Source organism: Pongo abelii, chromosome 13 (assembly GCF_028885655.2).
Source record: "Pongo abelii isolate AG06213 chromosome 13, NHGRI_mPonAbe1-v2.0_pri, whole genome shotgun sequence".
Classification (NCBI taxonomy): Eukaryota; Metazoa; Chordata; class Mammalia; order Primates; family Hominidae; genus Pongo; species Pongo abelii.
The window spans coordinates 65,180,468-65,198,107 of NC_071998.2; the positions used below are offsets into that span (position 1 = coordinate 65,180,468).

Genomic DNA, 17,640 nt, shown 5'->3' on the forward strand with positions numbered 1-17,640 from the left:
GAAAGTAACAAGAGTTTATTCTTACAAAATTCCTACTTTCTATAAGATATTGGGGGAAGAGACCACGCTTACAATAAGAATAACTTTTCTACCACAACGCCCCTGGACATTAGTAACACCCAAGATCTGTCTGTTTCCCATAACTGAAATCTTAGTTATAGCCTCTGAACCTCTTTTTTCCACTCATGTTTAAGTCCAGTGATCAACACCAAGGTATCTCTGGGGTCTCTAATTCTCCTTTTGCCAGTCTCCGAAATTATGGAAGGAAGAATCCAAAAATAAGATCATGGGGAATTTCCCCATGGATAAGATTTCTCATGAGTAATGGGCTGAGAAGACATGATAGAAATTCCTACTTGAAATAAAGGGCCAAGGTACCAAGATTTTCTTACCTTGGTGTGTAGGGTATGGTTTGTGGTTTCATTTGGTTGAAGGTATAGATCAATTTTTGAGCAGCTCTTTGTTGTTGAATTTCCTACAAAATAGGGGCACTGATAAAAATACTGATTTACTGTTGTACAGCTATGATCATGAAATTACTATAGGCCACCCCAATGTGATTTTTAGCCTTATTCAACTCCCACCACTGCCTGCCCCAAAAGCAAAAGTCCTACAAAGCAATACTACCTCTAAAAAATAATAGGCTCCCCTTTGGGTTGAAGATAATGGCCTTAGATAAGGATGTAGCCAGATCTCTTTTCTTTGACTTGTCCCTCTGGGCTATGGGTCTCTGAGTTTCAGACTTACCCTGAGGCAAAGATGAAGCACAGTGCTCCCCTGGAAGATTTTATGCCATGTCCGCACAACCTCAGGAAGAAAGGACTTGACAATGAAAACTTGTCCCGGCTTGAGAATGTCATCCTCAGACCAAGTGCTGACGACTCGCATAGCTTTACGGAGGCCCCCATCCATCTCCTCTCGGGACAATACCTGGATCATTGCCGCTCTCCCACGCTGAGACCAAGAGGACATGCTTTTATCAAGGTTTAAAGGGGAACTCTCCTCCAACCTGTAGACAGTTATTTCTTCTCCTGCTGCAAAGAGAAGTGAAGGCTAGGAATTCAGTAAGATCACCATGTCTGTGACATGGATAGTATTCTAAATATCAATGCACAGTCAGTTCAGTTACCCAAATGACCAGAGGAGAATGGGACTAGCAGGGAACAGAACAGAATAAGGACATGTATCAGGCTGGCAATGTTTCCATGTTATTTATTGTCTAGTAGATGTGGGGAAGGGGAGAAGGGACAAGTATCAGAGGATACAAAAGAATTAAGCTGTTCTTACTGTAGACTATAACTGGACAAAAACAAAGTGGTAAGGATATGCTTCTTTTGTTAAAGACAAATACTTCTAAAGAGACGGTTTAACCTGATGGTGTTGCTCATTATCATCCTCCTAAGGAGCCTATAATTAGACATTCTTTTCTAATTGTTCTTCTCATGACCTATTAATACAGGTTGCATATCCCTTATCCAAAGTGCTTAAGACCAGAAGTGTTTCAAATTTTAGATTTTTTCAGATTTTTGGAATATGTGCATATACATAATGACATATCTTGGGGATGGGACCCAAGCCCAAACACAAAATTCATTTGTTTCATATACACCTTATACATATAGCCTCATAGTAATTGTATACAATATTTTTAATAATCTTGTGCACAAAACAAAGTTTTGACAGTGTCTTGATTCTGACCTGTCACATGAGGTCAGGTGTGGGAGTTTCCCACTTGTGGCATCACATTAGCCCTCAAAAAGTTTCAGACTTTGGAGCATTTTGGATTTCAGATGGATTTCGGCTTGAATTTAATACAAGCTCAACTTGTATTAAAAATATTCTGTATATCTGCTTATGTGTACTCTATGTAGATCTGTGCTTTATATCATAAAAAAACTTATTTTTTCCTAGGGGTGATATTACTTCATTGAAAATGCAAGGTTTAACTCAGCTGGAGTCAAACAGTACCAATGCCATATCCCAGAGCCTCTCCTTCCTTCCTTTGTGCCTTTGGATAAGTTACTTAAAGCCTCAATTTCCCCATCAGAAAAATGGGGATGAAAATACTGTTTTCATTGGGCTGTTGTAAAGGTTAAATAGGCTAACATGTCTAAAGTGAATTACAACCTCAGATACAAACTCAATCCCACTTAAAGGATTTTAGACACAAAATACTACTTAACTGCTACATAGCTTCCACTTTTAGGCTGTTGAAGAGGGAAAAATTCCTGTTGAACCTAAACGCTACCAAGTCAGTGTTTAATGTTTCTTAACAGAGCAACATAATCTATATACAACTTCTGTCCAGCCCCAGCTGGTGTTTCATTTCCCCCTTACACCTTTGCTTCATTTTATACATATGAGCACGGTACTGGTTTACCAAGAAAGGAATCCATTCTCTCACTCTTGCATCTAATTCCTCACCAATAAACACATCTAGGTAGTGCTCAGTAACAACTTTTCAAACCTTTCAAATATTTATTCTTGGTGCCCAGATAAATGCCACTGAAGATCTCTTTGGAGTTCTAAATCCCTAGAGGCTTTAGAGCAGAGCTATTGATTTGCAAAGCCAGCCATGGGGCCAAATGGAAGGGGAAGGCATCTGCATTAACAATCAGAAGCCAGGCCGGTGCGGTGACTCTGTAATCCCAGCACTTTGGGAGTCTGGGGCGGGTAGATCACCTGAGGTTAGGAGTTTGAGACCAGCCTTAGTAACATGGTGAAACCCCATCTCTACTAAAAATACAAAAATTAGCTGGGCATGGCGGTGCACGCCTGTAATCCCAGCTGCATGGGAGGCTGAGGCAGGAGAATCACTTGAACCGGGAGGCAGAGGTTACAGTGAGCCAAGATCCTGCCATTGCACTCCAGCCTGGGCAACAAGAGCGAAACTCCATCTCAAAAAAATATAAAAATAAAAATAAATAAATAAAAACAATCAGAAGCCAACCTGGTCTGTCCCCATGTGAACAGTGTGAGAAGAATCAAGATCAAGGACAGTTTGGGGACCCTTGCTATACTGTCAACTTGCTCATGCCTTATCCTGCCAAACAGAGAAATTTTGGTAGCTTTAGCCAGGGTGAGATTGTTTTTCTTTACTACTCCAGACTTTTAAAATGACATTCGCAGTCTGAGGTAAGAGCAATTAGTGTACACAAAACAAAATAAACAAAAAACAATACACAAAGCATTTCTCTTCAGATGCCTGTTGGCTTTCACCATATTGACATTTATCGCTTTCTCCTGTGCTTATTATAAATGGTTGGTTTGTTCTTTTCTTTCCTACTTACTTCCAGCCTTGAGTCAGTGAATGCCAGGTGCAATATTATTGCTTTCTTCCCAACTGCTGCTCATTATAGGTCTCATTCCCATAGTATTAGCTTTTGTCACAGAATGCTGGCCATGACAGTTAACAAGAATTTCCATTTTAGGAAATGAATCTCACTAAACTACAACTATCAACAAAACAAAATTTTAAACTAAAATAATGCAATGTGGTTTCTCCTTTGATTCACTCAGATTTTATGCCTCTGTCCTGGCATAAACTCAAGAAGGTAGAAATGCTACTCACCAAACAGTTGGACTGGTGTAAATGGTATGGTCTGAGAAAGCCTCATTAAATTATTCCTTTCAATGGCTGCAAACAAAAACAGATTTTCTATTTTAAGTATGCATCAGTGGGCTGAATTTACAGAAAGCCTCTCCACATCAATATATTCATATAATGCTATTTAATTTCAAAGACCTCTTATTTTTGCCATTATCAAAAATATAATCTATAATACAGTCTTAAAAATAAACTATGCCTTAAACAGGAAAGAAATCCCAATTTTAGAGGCATTTAATGAGATTATGTCACATGGTCTGAGGTAGGACTATCACCTCCACTCTCCTGAATACCAAATCACATACTAATCCATACATATGTGGAACTTTCTTTTAAATGGCATTTTAATCCGTGGACTTTGGTTTTCCTTTCCAAAGCAAATCCAAAGCACAGTGGACTGTGGGGACACCTACTGTTCACTTTGCACAGTTCATCTTCTTTTTCCAGAGAGAGCTGAAGACCAATTTTAATTAGAAGCGAGTGATCTGCATTTTCCTGTTAAGAGCTATAGCCTAACAGATCAGAGTCAATATGAGTTACAGTATTCCTCACTAGAGACTTTCTTAAGTTGACAGCTGGAGTCAAAATAATAGATTACTGCCGAGCTGAAAGACTCAGTTGTAAGAGCCTGGGTTGAGGAGTCTGGAATCCACTGCAACTCTATTCACTACAAAGGAGAATTCAGGATAAGGCAATCTATTACTAGACCCTGAACAAACAACCTCATATAATTATAACAGTAATTATCGCACCAATAAGCTCTTACTCATGTATTGAGCTTAAGATTTGTAAAAGGCTTGCCCATGTATTATCTCATCCAACGCTGAGAGCAATGACTCCCAAGAAACCATCCAATGGCACAAGTCCAGTTGGTTTTTATATTGCTTTGCATTTCAAAGTGTTTTCCTCTTAATTCTCAACTAGCCCTTTGGCAGACTGTTCCTCAGGAAGGGCAAGTACAATTATTCCCACTTTGAAAGAAAGACAACTGAAGCACTGTGAAGTGATGTTGCTTAAGAGAGTCAAGACCCTTGACATCTTTGTTTAATAACATCTTTGTTGAACTCACTCTGTGGGGTTGGCCTTCATTCAGTGATCATACTCACTGAGGCCCCATTGAGGGTACAAAGCCCTCCCTCAAGGAACTACTTTCAGGTCTGCCTTTTCCCCAGTCCAAAACATTGAGATCTCTGGCTTGGGGCTGCTTTGAGCTTGCAAAGAATTTTTAGATCTCAAGGTCATCTTTCTACTTTGCAATCTGGAACTTGAGAATGCAAACATTTTGCAAAAATGCAAATTCTCTTAAATTCTGAAAACTTGTTTTCCCAAGTCAATGGCAAAGTTAGAAATTGGAATGCTCTTCTCATCAAAGTGAACAATAACTTTTCAAGTTGCAAGCCATGCCAGTAACACGGAATTTGTCAATGTTTCTGTTTACAAATGCAGAAGCACAGACATTTAGCTCAGCTGACATGTCTATGTGCACATGCATCCTACCTGAATAATGATGGTGAGGCTCTTGAGGGCTTTTTAAGGAGGCTGAGATCTCTGAAATTAGAGAGGAGATTGGCATTTTAATTACGTGGCTGGAGATAAATACATGTTTATGAATATATTGCCTTCAAAGTTATTATTGAACAGGTTAATCAGAATGGCTTCTCAGTATTCGAAAAAGCTTGCCTAATATTTTTTAACCACAGTATTGCGCATGGTATCCTGACAGCTTCCAATCATCAGTGTAATATCTCCAAACATATTTATATAGGGAATTGAAGAAAGGCAGGTAATATTAGCCTCAAAGATGTATTTCCTCTGAACCAATTACACCTCTGGGTTGCAGAAGGCACTCAGCTGCCCATCATACTTCACGACATCCCAGAAGCATGATTCTCTGAGCTCCCTACCAAGATGCAGTACCCGTAGAAAGACAGTATTAATACCAAGTTATTAACAGACTACTTCACTGACCTAAAATAACAACAAAATGCTGAAAACACATTAAGAGCTATATACTGGAAACAAAGAAGAGGGTGGATAATATAGCACCAAGAGATTTGTTTGGTTATACAAGGACTATGTGTTGGGAACACCTCTTCCAACTTTAACTAATTCTCTTCTGCCTGCTCCAGTCCTAAATTACAAGGCTCTAGAGAAATCCCTTGCAACAGTTTTGCTATTTCATAAAATCAAAATTAAAGTGGAGAACTTTGGTCTCATGATGGCAACTGCTTTATACCTTGTAGAGTAAGCAGCATAATGAGCCCAATTTCGTAGATCTCTCTGGGTTTTTGTTGCTGGATAAGGAAAGGAACAAGAATCACTTCCTTTAGGGAGTGTTGGCAAAAAGTAAGATCAGCAGAAGACTGTTTCTTTCTGAAGTCATCAATAAAAACAAAAAGTATTCCTCTCCCATATCATACTAGGCATGAGAGATATGGGTAAGATGTTGTTCCTACCCTACAGAAAAGCAAATGTATTAGGAGAGACAGGTAACTATAATCACAATACAGTTAAAAGTAATATACGTAATAAAGGTATATACAGAGGTTTATGGAACACATTGATTCCACCTGGAAGGTAGGGCCTTCATAAACAGTGTGAAATGATTGAAGTGTATGGGCATCTGAGTCTGGTAAAACTGAGTTTCAGTCCTGGCTTCACTGCTTAAGGAGCTGTGAGACCATATTCGTATTTATTCAATATACATTTATTGAGTACCTACTATGTGCCAGGCACTGGTCTATGCTCAAGAGGAAGAGCAGTAATCAAAACAGATAAAGTCTAGTTACATTCTAGTAAAAGGAAATAGAAAATAAATATATAGTGCATATAGTATAGTGTGTGTGTGTGTGTGTGTGTGTGTGTGTGTGTGTATGCATCAACTTGAGAGAGTTAGAAAGCATGGGGATAGGAAAGTTGCTGTTTTATATAGGGTGGTTAGGCAGAGCCTCTCTCATAAGGTGAAATTTGAGCACAGAGTTGAAGGAAGAGAGGGGCAGCAATATGAATAAATGAAGAGTATTCCAGTGATAAGTAACAGCAAGTGTGAATTCCCTGGGGCAGGTCCATGCTTGTCATGTTTAAGGAGAGTGTAGCCACAGTGAAATGCACTGACAGAAATGAGGCTGGGGGGGTGGCTGGACAGCAAAACAGGGTATTGCAGACTCTGTTTGGACTTTGCTTTTGCAAAGTGAGGAGGAATGCCATTTGAGCAAGAGTGACTCAGTTCAACTTTCAGTTTAAAAGGATTATTCTGGCTGTTTCTGGAAAAAGACTACTAGAGAACAATAGTTTGGAGGCCATACTATAATCCAAGAAAGAGATTATGATTGCTTAAAAATGGTGTTATGGCCAGGCGCAGTGGCTCATGCCTGTAATCCCAGCACTTTGGGAGGCCGAGGCAGGCAGATCACGAGGTCAGAAGATTGAGACCATCCTGGCTAACACGGTGAAACCCCATCTCCACCAAAAATACAAAAAATTAGCCAGGCGTGGTGGGCGCCTGTAGTCCCAGCTACTCGGGAGGCTGAGGCAGGAGAATGGCATGAACCCAGGAGGCAGAGCTTGCAGTGAGCTGAGATCGCGCCACTGCACTGCAGCCTGGGCGACAAAGTGAGACTCCGTCTCAAAAAAAAAAAAAAAAATGGTGTTATGTGGAAATAGCAAAACATGATCAGAGTCTTGATATATTTTGAAAGATTTACTGATAGATGGGATGTAGGGATGTGAAAAAATGGAAGACAAGTATTGCAAGACTTTGGCCTCAGGAACTGGGAGGATAGAATTGCCATTTCCTGAGATGAGAGAGGACAGTGTTGGAACATTTTGTTTGAGACACCTTTTAGACCTCCACATGGAGGTGTTACTATGTGGTCAGTCATATTCTGCAAGGCAGAAATAATGAATGAAAGGGATCATGCCTATGGGCCTGGAAATTTGAATTGAGATCCAGCTTTCAAGAGCATTGAGGAAAAACTCAGGGGTTTGCAGTCTACCTTTGGGTAACAGGGAGCCATTGAAGGCTTCTACTTGAGTGATGATTTAGCATTCATAAAGATAATTCTGATAGAAACATAGGAAAGTTTAAAAGGAGACAAACCAATCAGACTGCTAAGACAAACTCAAGGGCAAATGAAAGTATACACTTTTGTTTTGGAAAATAAATAATGGTGGCTTTAAGGCAGGAGCAGTAGGGTAGACCAAACAGATCGCTTTGAAGATGTGGGGGTGGGGAGTAGCGGGGGAGGGACGGAGTTAGAAGTCAAGGTTAATAGCTAAGAGCAATGGGGTGGGAAGGAGATTGTAAATGACTAAGATTTCCAGCTTGCATGAAGGAACAAGAGGCTCTCAGAAAGACCAAAATAAGTCGACGAAGAAGTAGAACAGCCAAAGAAGAAGAGCCTCAAGGAAACACAGAAAAGAGAGGGTGCCACGAAGGAAAAATGGTCAATATCAAATGCCACGAGTTCAACAAGAACTGAAAAGAGTCATGTGAGTTAGCAGTTGTAGTTGAGTTTCAGGAAAGTGATGGGGCACACCCCATGGGCTGAAGATCAAATGTTAATTGCTCTTTCAATTAATTTGGAGGTGAAGGGTTGGAGTGGCAGCTTGAAAGCTAGGTAAATCAAGAAAAAGACTATTTGTTTCTTTTGTATAGAAAACAACCTAAATTTGTTAGTAGGCTGGGGAGAAGGAATCAACTGCAAAGGAGGTGGGGGAGTACTGGAAACCCAAGAAAGTGTGATGGAACAAGAACACAGAAGACGAAGGTGCCTTTACATCAGGGAGTCAAGAATATGGAAAGGAGTTTGTAAATTGTAGTCAAGTTTGAGAGTAACTGTAGTGGCTTTACCAGGGAGCTGTCTCACATGATCTAATCCTATTTAGCCATTTGGGGCCCCGGATCTTACTAAAACCCCACAGGAAAAGGCACCCATATAACAATCTTATAAATGGCTCTTAATGAGTAATGTGTGAAAAAACAAAAGGACAGTAAGAGTTGGTGAGCAAAATGAGCTCAGTGGTTTACTTTCATTCACACAGAAAATGGGGAAATAACAGTCAGAAACCGTCACTCAAAAAGTTTTAAACCAGACATCAATCCCAATTTGTCTGAAGAAAGATATTCAGCTTTCTACTCTTCTACTGAACTTTCTACATTGCATGATAGACAAAAATCATAAGTACAATTTCAAGAATGACAAAAATAGCAGTACAGTGAACCTCAGCATTAAAAAGATGAAAAAATAAAAAATAAAATGTTTAAATAGAAAAACTTACTGTCAACTCCATTTGAACTTTTCAGCCTGTTTGAAAAAAAAATGTTGTTTAGATAATGCTGCCTTAAATCTTACAGTTTTCAAAAAAAAGGAAACAGCATGTGAAACAGTAACAACACAAAGTATATATCTTATATATATGTGAAATACATATACAGTCATGCACTGCCTAATGATGTTTTGGTCAACGACAGACAGCATATATTACAATGGTCCCATAGATTATAACAGAGCTGAAAAATTCCCAACACCTAGTGATGTCTTAGCCATCATAATGTCACAGCGCAATGCATTACTTATGTGTTTGTAATTATGCTGGTGTAAGTAAGCCTACTGTGCTGCCAGTCATATAAAAATATAGTACATACAACTATGTACAGCACATAATACTTGATGATCATGATGGATGACTATGTTACTGGTTTATGTATTTATTATATTATGCTCTTTTTCATTCTTTTAGCATGTACTCCTTATATTTATGTTTTCTTTTAAGTTAACTATAAACAGCCTCTGGCAGGTCATTCAGGAGGTATCCGGAAGAAGGCATTGTTATCATAGGAGGTGATAGCTCCATGCGTGTTATTGCCCCTGAAGACCTTCCAGTGGGACAAGATGAGGAGGCAGGAGACAGTGATACTGATGATCCTGATCCTGTGTAGGTCTAAGCTAATGTGTGTATTTGTGTCTTCATATTTTTAAAAAGTTTAAGAAGTGAAAATAAATAAATAATTTAAAAACAGAAAATGGCTTCTAGAATAAGGATATAAAGAAAGAACATATTTTTGTACAGCCGTACAATGTATTTGTGTTTTAAGTGTTATTGTAAAAGAGTCAAAAAGATTTTTAAATGTTTTACAGTTTATCAAGTTAAAAAGTTACAGTAAAGCTAAGGTTAACTGATTATTTAAAAAAGAAAAAAATTATAGAAATTTAGTGTAGCCTAAGTGTACACATAAAGTCTCCGGTCGTGTAGAGTAATGTCCTGGGCCTTCACATTCTTTCACCACTCACTCACTCTGACACCCAGAGCAAGCTTCCAGTCCTGCAAGCTCCATTCATTGTAAGCATCCTATACAGGTGTACCATTTTTTATCTTTTATACTGTATTTTTACTGTACTTTTTTTGTGTTTAGATACACAAATACCATAGCTTACAGTAGTCAGTACAGTAACACACTGTACAGGTTTGTAGCTTAGGAACAATAAGCTAGATCATATAGCCTAGGTGTGTAGTAGGTTAGACCATCTAGGTGTGTGTAAATGCACTCTGGGATGTTTGTACAACGATGAAATCACCTAATGACACATTTCTCAGAATGTATCCTGTCGTTAATTGAAGCATGACTGTATATATATTTGAAAGAGAAGCATTAGTTACATCTAATCCCTATCGTATCAATAAAGAAGTAACTTTTCAGCGCTGCAAGTGTTTTTATAGAAAAATGAGCACCAGATATGTATGTAAGTCATTTACTGTGTACATCCTAAGCTAATTGAAAAGCAGTTGTTGTTTTTTAATTAGCTTTGTGATCACACAATATATATAACACGTAACTGTGTTTGTGTTCTTCTCGATCAATTAAACTAAAGGGTTCCTGAACTATGCAAAGCAGATGCCTACAAATAAGTCTGTGAATGTCTCTGGACAAGCCTACAAATCAGTTTCATTAGCCCACGTGGCCCCTAAATGTTCACAGGCTGAAATTAGTTCTCTTTAAACTGTTACTTGCCCTGCTCAAATGCACAAGTGGCCACAGGCGAGTCTGAATAAATACATTCAAATAATATCTTCAGTATTTAAGGTCTCTAAGAAAGAAAGTACAATTACGATTATTGTTCAATTTCATGCTGCAATAAACCCATACTCTGCATGAGCACAAACTACTGAACCTCTGGGAGAAGAAAGTCATGTGTCCTTTAAGTTTGGAGGCAGGCTTGCACAGGGTCCATGATGGGAGCCCTAGAGAAAGACCATCTCTAAACAGAGCTGACTGCAAACTGAAAGTCACCTTCTACCTGCTGGGTATCAACTGGCACTTCCATAGAGTAGATGATTTTGAATTCTACCTGTATGAATAGTTAATGTGATGATGCAACTAGGAAAGTTCAGAAAATACTACAAATAAAATAGGATAATCTTTGCTTGGTTGATTTACAACTTTTATTTCTCTAGATATATACTAATAAAATTCCAGGAAGATACTCAAGTGAGTTCTCTATCTTCTTTCTCTCTCCAACCCATCTTCCTCCCCCTCTCTGTCTCAATCTTTCTCAGAGTTACTGCTTTGATGATTAGGATGCTACTGAGAAACCGAAAACAAAAAAGATATGCCTTATAAACTGAAAGGAAAAAATAATTATTTTTAAAATTAAAGAATAAACGTAATCAGGTGTTCAGTCTAAGTCTGTTTCGTTAAGCAAGACGATTTATTTCTACTCTTTTATGCAAATTCACAATCTTATCTATCCAAAAAGATATGATAATCATTATTCCATGTGTGTTTTGACACTGAAAAGGCAAATGTTTAATTTGTTGTAGGAGTATGTGTTTCGTTATATTCTTAAAAGGAACTCAGGTGAGATCTTGTTGCCAGAAACAGGAAAACTTGGAGAAGAAATCATTTTCATTCTGCTAACAAGAGAAAAATATTGTCATTTGACACACACTTCTTTTTTCTCCCTTTCTGACTATATTAAACCTTTGTTCCTTACCAAGTTAAAAAAAATAGAAGCCAAAGATTCTTAAAGATAGACATTTAGAAATACTCACAGGGAGTTCCTATTGAGGTTGGTGCTCCTGGAATTCCACAAAGAGTTTTTGCTGAGATCCTGAGCAGAAGGGAAAGGCCGTTACGTGTGTGCTCAACATAGTCCCACCCCAAGATTCTAGGAATGATCTGCCAAACACGCTCCTTGGAGAATCTTTCTTTTTTCTTCATCTACCTGAATATTCTTCTTTTAAAAAACATACTAAACCCAAGCTAGAAAGATGCATAATGTTAGGGCAATGTCAGAGTAACTCAGTGTGTTGATGGACTTTAACAGAATGAAATTACCTTTAAGGAGATATCAAACAGAAAATGTAATATATGAAATTTTTACAGACTGAACATAGAAAATCAGGATTAAACATACACAATCAGTTAATCAGGACTGAACATACACAATCAGCTAATGACATGGAAAAAAATGAAAGTACAAGTTGACAGACAACACGGATCATCACATTGTTATGTCTTATGAAAAGATTCTCATCTCAGGTCATGATGATTATTTAAAATAACATTACCTTGGATTTACCTCATTTGATTTCCTACTCAAATTCAATTATTTCCTGAGACTTAGTATACTCCAGGCATTACTCTAGGTAGGTCTTTTCATAGTTGTTATTTTTGCTGTCAATTAGCAATAATCTTATAAGGATGGCATTAGTCCCACTTTAGAGATACAGCTAATGAAGCTCATAGGTTAACTGATGTACATAGCTTTGAAACATAGAAAGTGGCAGAGCCAGAATTTGAACACAGGTCCCTGCTTCCAGTTACCCTCAAGTAGTCTGACACTTTACTTTGAAAATCTTTCACAGATCCTATTCCTACAAGAATATCTAAGGTTGTTAGTCATAAAGGTCATGTCTCAACAGTTCTCAAGTTCAAACAGGTAATATTCAAACAAAGACTTAAAATTAGGTTTCTTGGGTTAAGCTAACTATTCACACTTCCCATGTGGTGGATGGCACAAAACAAGGCCCATATTTTTAGACAGCAAGAAAAACAGACTGCAAAACCAGAGAATCTCAGCATTGAAGAAACACTAAGGGTCTTTACCCTGCAAGGCTTGAATCCCCTCCATCATGCCTGCAAAGAGGTTTGTTCAGCCTATGCTTGACTGATCGCACTAGTGAGGGACTCACTACTTCCAGAAATAAATCATTCCATGCTTGGAAAGCTCCAATTGCTAAAAATTTCTCCTCAGATTGGGCTGAAATCTGTCTCCCAGTGGCTTCTATATGTTGATTCTAGATCTACCTCTTAAAAGTGTATAGAAAATAGCTTATTTTTCTTCCACATGACAACTTTCATATATTTGAAAACAGTTTCAAAAACTCCTGAATTCTTTCTCTCTCATGCTGAACATCCCCAGGATAAATTATTGAGTGGATAGGTAAATTGCATAAAGAAAAATGTCAAAGAAAGAATAATGTGGAGGGGATTGAAAAAATAGAACAGGAATTCAACTGAGCATAGCTTCAAAACAAAGATTAAACAGACTGTCAATAAAAAGTAGAAGCCAATTAAGGGACATAAAGGTAAAATGGGCATAGTCAAGAGTAGCACTGCATGCTCGAATGCTTTTTTTTTAACTCCTAAAATATTTTTACCTCTTGAGACTGCTTTAGGTAATCACTGATTTGTACAGCATATTGTCCAATTTCTTTAGTTTTCATTTTCTGATGTATGTAAGGTTCTACACCTTGTAAAGAGGAAGAGAAAGATTAGAAAATACATGAAAATGTGTTACATTCAAATCACAGTTCCCAAATAGAAAAATCTGAACACAGTACATTCATTTAAACTTGGATATAGTTTTCCCTTTCTGTTTTTAGCAAGTTTTACCAAGTTTCCTTTATCCTTTTTTTCTCAAGAGGTTGAAAACTATATATTCTATTTCTATTCTTCTATAGTTACTTTCACATTTATAACAACTTACACTTCTCTATTGAAGTCAAGAATTAAATGATCCATAAACTGTCCTCTTATAAGACAATACCTTTAGAAATTTTTTATATCTATCTTATCCTGCACACTATTGCACATGCTTTACTTAAAATATGTGAAATTTAATTCCATTCCTAGTCTAGTTAGGAATCCTTCCTTAGCAACTGCATCAAACATCATAGTAGGCTACTTAAAAAGAACAACAAAAGAATAATAGAGGCTGGGTGCTGTGGCTCACATCTGTAATCCCAACACTTTGGGAGGCCAAGGCGGGTGGATCACCCGAGGTCAGGAGTTCAAAACCAGCCTGACCAACATGGGGAAATCCTGTCTCTACTAAAAATATAAAAATGAACCAGGTGTGATGGTGCATACCTGTAATCCCAGCTACTCAGGAGGCTGAGGCAAGAGAATCGCTTGAACCCCGGAGGCGGAGGTTGCAGTGAGCCAAGATTGTGCCACTGCACTCCAGCCTGAGCGACAGAGTGAGACTGTCTCAAAAAAAAAAAAAAAAGAAAGGAATGCCATCAAATAAATAGATTTAATTTTTAGCCTTTTATTAAAAAGGATGATGAGGTTCATTACTGTTATTCTTTATGTAGCTGGTACCTACAGAGTTACTACATATAGTAGATGCATAATAAATATTTAATGAGTACTTGGTTGGATTAATTCTGAGAATAATACTTATTAGGAGTCCTGACTAAAAATAGGAGATAACAGTTGCATTTTTCCCTAATGATTTTGTGCTGGAAAAAAAAAAAAAGTATACAAGAAGTATAAAAATTACTATTTGAAGGCCAAGTGGAGTAGCTGGCTCATGCCTGTAATCCTAGCACTTTAGGAGGCCAAGACAGGAGCATCACTTGAGGACAGGAGTTTGAGACCAGCCTGGGTAACATAGTGAGACCCCCATCTCTACAAAAAATAAACAAAATTAGCCAAGCATGGTGGCACATGCTATAGTCCCAGCTACTCGGGAGGCTGAGGTGGAAGGATCGCTTGAGCCCAGGAGGTCAAGGCTGCAGTGAGCTGTGATCACGTAACTATACTCCAGCTTGGGTGATGGAGCCAGATCCTGTCTTTAAAAAAAAAAAACAGAGAGAGAGAATGCTACCTGGCAGGGCATCTGCCTATTCACAGACTTTTATTTTTTTAATTCTTTTTCAATTAATTATTAACTCAGACACGTTTCAAAAAAACAAGCTTCTCAACTCTGGATGTGGTTCAAGGAAGACAGTGGGCCTCATTACTCACTCAGATTAGCCGGGCACTCAGATCAACCTATTTCCCTAGCCTTACCTCCCCCTCTGATCATCTGACTTAATGAGATTCTTTCCCAGAAACCTCATGCCACTTGCATCTCTCGATGTTTGAAATTCATTGGAAAGAACTTAAATGATTTAAGAATGATATATAACATCCTAAACATAAATTATACTATTTATAAAAAATATAATACCTAATATATATAATATAAATATATTACATTTATAAATAAAATGAATCTATTTATAATTGGTCCTGGAGTCATGTCTTTAGATGTGGGATTTAATTTATCCAAATTTATGGTCTCTAGTAAATGGTATGATTAAAGTCAAGGCAAATTAAGCTCTCATGCTATATCTAATAAATTGAGGGGGTGCTGACTAATTTAATCTCTAAATGTCTCTTTCAGCTTAGAGACCACTTGATTTTCAGTGATTTAACAGACAACTGAGTATTTCTAAACATAAAATCAGGGTTTCTCCACCTTAGCAATGACATTTTGGGCTGGATAATTGTCATGAGGACCTATCTATTCCATTCATTGTAATCTATTCCATTCACTGTAAGATGTTTAACAGCATCCCTGGCCTCTACTCACTAGGTGGCAAGAGCATTCCCCCCACTTGAGTTATGACAACAAAAATATCTCCAGATATTCCCAAGTGTCCCATGGGGAAAGCGAGGGGAACATGTAAAATCACCCCTTGGTTGAGAACAATTTACCATATGAACAAGCAGATTTTTAGAAAAGTCTGACAGCATAAATTTCAATACAATGTCTACTTGTACCTTAAACTTAGTATTTTAAATATTTTTAAAACCTTATGACTACTTAATCACTTAGTCCTTTCTGTTTAAAAATTGGTAAATGTCTCTTATCTAATGCAAGAAGTCCAAAGTTCTTATCATTGCTATCTTTTCTGTTCACAATCTGCCCTCATCTTACCATCCTTCTCTCCTCTACAAACACCATTATTAAGCTTATTAAGAGATAATTGCCCACAGAATAAACACTAAATGTAGACAGTAGTAAATAACCAAATATAACTTAACTCACTGAATTCTGTGTAGCGGTCCATATCAGTGTCACATGTACTTTAAGAATTTATAAAATTAGACAATCCCCTATCCATAAATCGGACTAAATGAATGCTGTCTGGATAAAACACTCTGAGTCAGGTTCAACAGCTTTGAATACAAGAGACTATCTAAATCTTAATTTTTCTTTTCTGGAGTCCTTTGGACAAACAAAATTTTGTCCCTTTCATAAAAATGAAAAACAGAAGAATGCTATTTTCTTTACAGAGTGTAGCCACCTTCTCTTTCCCTTATCTCCATGTGAAAGAACAGGAGGGACCGCCAATGGTCTAAAGACTGTACCCTGAGAAAACTCCACCAGGGTTTTTGGGATCCAAGATTGTAGATGTTACACACCTGTGTGACTAAATTTGGACACTGTGAACCAGTTCTTGCTGTACTCCTCTTCAGAGATGCTGTTTTCTCCTGGCTCTGGATTCAACTGGTGACTCTGAGAGCAGGCATTGACTGTTATGATCTGGAGAGAAAGACACTTGTTGGAACACAGTGACACTAATTCAAAAGCACTGTGAGTCACACTAATAGAAGCACCAGGGTGAAGGGCAGTGTCCATTAACACTGGCTGCATATGACAATTGCCTGGGAAGTGCTGACAAATCCCATCACTTAGGCTGGCAGAACACAAGCATCCATGGGATTTCTCTTTGCAGTCATGACAGAGAACCCCTGCTCCACACCTTGGTTCTTAATCTTGAGTGCACATCAGAATCACCAAGGGCTTGGGGGCTTGTTTAAGCCACAGGTCACTGGGTCCTACCTCTGGAATCTCTAATGCAGCAGGTCTGGAAGGAGGAAGAATTTGAATCTCTAATAAGTTCCCAGGTGATGCTCATGCTGCTAATAGGAGATCATATTTTGAGAAAATATTAGAATCCAAAGAATTTGTTTTGGAATTCTAGCTCTGTCATTTAGAAGCCATGTGAACTTGGGAAAATCACTTAATGTCTCTGAGCCCCTTTTCCTTCATTACTAAAATAATAGATAGCCAATAATATGACTGTCCTATGTACTTCCGAGCTGCAGAACAAATGCGGTAAATTGGTAACTCAAAAGCAATAAATAAATAAATGCAAGCTTGAATTACTGAACTCAGTTGCAATTTCTAGTTGAACTCTGGACACTTGAACTATTCCAAAAATAAATCTACTTAAGTGCATATTTCTTGGGATTCCAGAAACTCATGGCATTTTTCCTGAAAGAACAGCCTTCCTTATCTCTCCCCTAAAAGGTTCTTTTACATAATTGTCTCAATACTAATCTCTTTGCTTCTGCTTCTCATTCTAAAAAAAGGCTGAGGTATTTTTTTAATGCATCCAGATTATTATTTGGAAAAATAAGTGTAAAAATTTTTTAAATAAGGCAGAGCATTAAGATCATGAAAGGTGAATTCTTACAGAATTGCTACTTGAGATCTAAAACTTCCTAACGAAATATAAAAAGACTCACTGAATGAAAATAAAAACAACACATCAAAATTTGTAGGAAAGAGCTAAAACAGCGCTTAGAGGGAATTTTATAGCACTAAACGACTACATTAGAAAAGAAGGCCGGGCACAGTGGTTCACACTTGTAATCCCAGCACTTTTGGGAGGCTGAGGCAGGTGAATAGCTTGAGCTTAGGAGTTTAAGAACCAGCCTGGGCAACATGAAGAAACCCTGTCTCTAC

General features: G+C 37.9%; 1 protein-coding gene across 1 annotated transcript in view; it reads right to left on the reverse strand.

The window, feature by feature from the left end:
- The window catches only part of TRPM6 (transient receptor potential cation channel subfamily M member 6), a 162,219-nt gene that overhangs the window by 15,022 nt on the left and 129,557 nt on the right, over positions 1-17,640 (reverse strand). Inside the window, exons 28-35 of the mRNA XM_024252302.3 lie at positions 16,311-16,431; positions 13,271-13,362; positions 11,660-11,718; positions 8,888-8,913; positions 5,105-5,155; positions 3,572-3,637; positions 748-1,034; positions 393-475 (exon numbers count right to left, since the gene is read on the reverse strand). Of these exons, the coding sequence (XP_024108070.3) occupies positions 393-475; positions 748-1,034; positions 3,572-3,637; positions 5,105-5,155; positions 8,888-8,913; positions 11,660-11,718; positions 13,271-13,362; positions 16,311-16,431 (785 nt within the window). The remainder of the gene's footprint in view (positions 1-392; positions 476-747; positions 1,035-3,571; positions 3,638-5,104; positions 5,156-8,887; positions 8,914-11,659; positions 11,719-13,270; positions 13,363-16,310; positions 16,432-17,640) is intronic.